Genomic DNA, 4,407 nt, shown 5'->3' with positions numbered 1-4,407 from the left:
AACTTTTATGTCTAAAAAGGATAAAGAATTGTCAGAAATTCCCCAGGTATATTTCAGAGCCGGGTGAAAAGAATTGACTGCGGTTATGAATTGAGTCAGCTCCTCTCTGGTAGAGGAGGTGGCGCCGATACAGTCGTCGATGTAGCGACCGTAGAGTTCAGGTTTGAAGCCGTTGTATCGGCTGAAAAATTGGTGTTCGACAAAACCTACAAAAAGGTTGGCATAGCTAGGTCCCAATAGCCATGGGTATCAAAATGGTACCTAGCTAGCCCGTTTTATATTTGAATGATAAGGTAGCGTCACGATAGTACAGGATAATTGTTTTTACCGGTAGCCAGCGTAGATACCCTAATGTGGAAGAAATATGATCGTACTTCTTTACATTGCAAATAATTCGGGCGGCAAAATTTTGAACATATTGTAGCTTATGAACATTACAAGCTGATGTGGAAGACCATACTGACGAACAGTAGTACATCTTACTAAAAACGAGGGCGTTAATTATAGTTTCAAGCAGATCTTTGTTAAAGGCGAATCTAATGCCACCTAGTTGGGATAGTTTCGACATGCAAAATGAGACAGTCGCAGAGATATGATTGTCAAAGGATAGTGTGGGATCGAAAATAACACCAAGATCCTTGACTGTTTGAGCTGGGATGATTTCCTTTCCGAGCAGGGGCAACTTAAAGTCTGGAACTTTAAGAGACATTCTTCGACTGCCAAAGACCATCAGTTTAGTCTTCTCAGGATTAAGCATTAAGCAATTGTCGAAACACCAATCGCGTATACGTTGTAGATCAGAGTTCACTCTTTCTAGAGGTTTGGCAGAATCATTCGCACTAAAGAATAATAGAAGTTTTGTGTCGTCCACATAGCATTGAGTTGAACAATTCTGACAGATGTTTAGAAGGTCGTTTACACAAATTATGCTAAATAATAATGCTCCTAGTACACTCCCTTGCGGTACACCACTGACTACTGGTAATCTATCAGATTTTCCCCAAAGTCTGTTACTTTGCACAGGATGGGGTTTTTCTGCAGTTCTTTGGAGAGATCTTCTTCGCTTGTAATGTTGCTATAATGTTGGTTATTCGCCAACACATTAGCAGTTTTCAGGTCTCTATGCACAATGTCAGCAATGTCCTTACTGTGGAGGTAACGCAAGCCACAGGCCACATCTTTGGCAATCTTAGCGACGAATCCACACTTATCAAAGCTTTCCAATGCATCTTGTTTATCCACGAAACCCAGAAATTCTCGAAGGCTATGCACTTTTTTATCGATGTCATCACCGAAAGGCGAAAAATCAAAACATACATAGTGAAGTGAAGTGAAAACCTTTATTAATTTATAAGGCTCAGGGTAGCCCCTTCAGACGCAAAAAGCTGTCTGTTATCAATGGGAGCCCTGAGCAACAACATTAAAACATTACACTAAAACAGGTAATAATATAAATAGAGAACTATTTACAAGTAAAAGATTAAAAGATGTATAACACGAAATATCATTAAGATAATTCGTTAAAAAGAGTGCAACCATAATAATAGAAGGATCTTTTTGCAATCTCAGTTCTCACAGTAGGCGGATGTAAGAGGTTGCTTTGTCTAGTAGCGCGCGCATGGATTGTATTATTACGTTTAAAATATTGTTTAAAATACTGGGGACATTGACCTTGCAGGCATTTCTTAACGAGTTTAAAGACAGATTTACGTCGGCGCTCCTCCAACGTGGGCCATTTCAGAACGTCCATTGCCTGCTTGCTGCGCACAGTTCTAGCCACTATCCTAGCAGCCCGGTTTTGGAGGGCTTCAAGGTCTTGTTTGCGACCTTCCCCGCAACAGCCCCACACACATACACAGTATTCTAAAATTGGCCTAATTAGACTACAATACACTACATTTGCACTCTCTCTAGTAAGGCTTCTACGAAGCCTGCCGAGCATTCCTATGCGTTTTCCCGCCTTCGAAATTAGTTGCTTTATTTGCTCATTCCAGCTAAGGCGGTCATCAAAAACTATACCTAGATAAGTGAAATGAAAAACCCGCTTAATTACATTGTTATTTAAAGTAATAGAAAAGGAGTTAACAGCAGATAATCTAGGGGCGGTTCCGAAAAGCATAGCTTCAGTTTTTGTTACATTAACAAACAGACTATTAAAAGAAAGCCAGTCATCAATTTTAGACAGTTCAGCATTCAGCTTGTCTTGAATGATAGAGGCTTGAGAGGATGAACAGTATAGAACAGTGTCATCGGCGTACATCAGAATATTGCAATCGGACACTACTTCCTGTAAATCATTAATGTGTAGAATAAACAATAGTGGCCCGAGAATAGAACCCTGAGGCACTCCAGTAGAGACGGCTTCTGAAGTAGAAGTCACCCCTTGAAACTCTACAACTTGGGTGCGGTTCGACAGGTAATCCGTAAACCAGCCATGCTCTTTATCCAAAATCCCCAAATTGGAAAGCTTGTCCAGAAGTACCGCATGATTCACAGTGTCAAAAGCTTTGCGAAGGTCAATAAACACAGCACCAGTTAATTGACCTTGATCCATGTTCCTTCGAATATTATCAGAAAAACTAAGAGCAGCGAATTCTGTCGAGTGATACTTCCGAAACCCGCACTGATAAGGGCTCAAAATCTTGTTTTGCTGGAGATATTTGTAGAGTTGGATATGTACAGCCCGTTCTAAAACCTTAGATAAAACAGGTAAAATGAAAATCGGGCGATAATTGTCCATCTCATCAGCCTTTCCTTTCTTAAAAAGTGGAATGACCCGTGCGGATTTCCAATCACTAGGAACTTGGGCAGTACGCAACGAGGTGTTGATAATAAACGCCACAGGCTTAGCTACAATGTCCGCAGAATCTTTTAACAGGCGACCCGGTATGCGGTCCAAACCCACGGCCTTCCCAGATTTCAGGCTACGTAGTTGAGACATAACAAACTCCCCAGAGATCTCAAGAAAATTAAACGGCGGATACTGACAGGCAGGAGTAACGGAATAACGTTGTTTATGACCACAAGTTTTCCGTAAGGTGGCCATCAATTTGCTTGCTGCAGATGCGAAAAACTTGTTAAATGCGTTGGCAATGCAATGTTTGTCAGAAGAGATAGCGCCGTCTACTTTGATGTTTGGAGAAGTAGCTTTCTTTTCACCCGGTAGGATTTTCTTCATCGTCTTCCAAAACAAACTGTAATCGCCACCACTTTCCTCGATGAGCCGTTTATTGTAAGACGCTTTCGCTGACCTTATTTCATTTGTCACACGATTGCGAAAATGGCGGTAGTTAACCCAATCTTCTGAGGCATTACTCTTGATAGCTTTTTTGTGAAAATAATTACGCTGGTGCATAGTCACCTTTATGCTCTTGTTTAGCCAGGGACAATTGTCAATGCCGCGCACGCGGCGCTGCGTCAGTGGTGCATGACGATCAGCAATCGTGACAAATTTTCGCTTAAAGTCATGCCAGAGATCATTAACAATGGAAGGTCCATCGGGACCAGGAGCAGAGTTCCAGGTAACACCCTTCAGATCTTTGCGAAAAGCGTCAACATTGAAATGCGCATAATTTCGGAAGGTCTTGACTTGGGAAGGTGCTCTTTTCCAGTTTAATTTACGCACACAATAAACCAGTTCATGGTCACTTAAATGGGTGGAAACTACCCCCGACTCACACACATTTTGCGGGCAACTGACAGCGACTAAATCAATAAGTGACTTAGAGTTTTTAGTAATCCTTGTGGGCTGGTCGATTAGCTGCTTGATATTTAAACTCCTGAATAGCGATTTAAGTTGTTTACAATCAGAGTCATTTCGGTGACTAGACATAAAACAACAATTGAAGTCACCAAAAAGGAGCATCTCTTTGCCCTCAGCTGAAGCAGTATCTAAGATACCATTCAGCTTTAACATAAAGTCCTTATCGTAATACCGCGAGGTACGATCGGGTCTGTAAAAATTTCCAACAAGAAAGCTGCGTGATTTAGGAACAGCAATTTCCAGCCACATTCCTTCTACGGTGTCCAATTCAAGATCATCCCTTCGCGTAGCCACTAACTCGTCATGAACAAAAACCGCAACGCCGCCATGATTTCCCTTTCTGTCCTTCCGAAAAAGTTTATAACCCGGTATTTCATATTCACTGTCACTCCTGTCGGCCTTGATCCAGGTCTCAGACAGAGTAATTATTTGTATGCCTGACTGGAGTTCTTGTAACAGTAGGCGAAGCTGATCAATTTTATCGCCAAGGCTTTGTATGTTTTGGTGAATAAACTTGAGTCCACGGAGTTTAACAACGTCATCCAGACCATTAACAGGCCCAGGGTTAAGACTAACATCACCAGACAGTAGAACCAAATAACCTGCACACAAAGAAAGCTTGACGAGTTTAAGTCCGGCTCTTG

General features: G+C 41.7%; 1 protein-coding gene across 1 annotated transcript in view; it reads right to left on the bottom strand.

Moving 5' to 3' along the window:
* Positions 1-975: 975 nt before the first annotated feature.
* Positions 976-4,407, bottom strand: part of LOC148730548 (uncharacterized) — a 3,649-nt gene continuing 217 nt past the window's right edge. The window contains exons 1-2 of the mRNA XM_088761815.1: positions 1,711-4,407; positions 976-1,271 (exon numbers count right to left, since the gene is read on the bottom strand). The exon at positions 1,711-4,407 is cut by the window's right edge and continues 217 nt beyond it. Of these exons, the coding sequence (XP_088617941.1) occupies positions 976-1,271; positions 1,711-4,407 (2,993 nt within the window). The remainder of the gene's footprint in view (positions 1,272-1,710) is intronic.

The sequence above is a fragment of the Stylophora pistillata genome, chromosome 5, assembly GCF_964205215.1.
Source record: "Stylophora pistillata chromosome 5, jaStyPist1.2, whole genome shotgun sequence".
In the NCBI taxonomy this organism is placed as follows: Eukaryota; Metazoa; Cnidaria; class Anthozoa; order Scleractinia; family Pocilloporidae; genus Stylophora; species Stylophora pistillata.
Note: the sequence above shows the minus strand (reverse complement) of the source record. Positions and strands in the feature narration are given on the sequence as shown.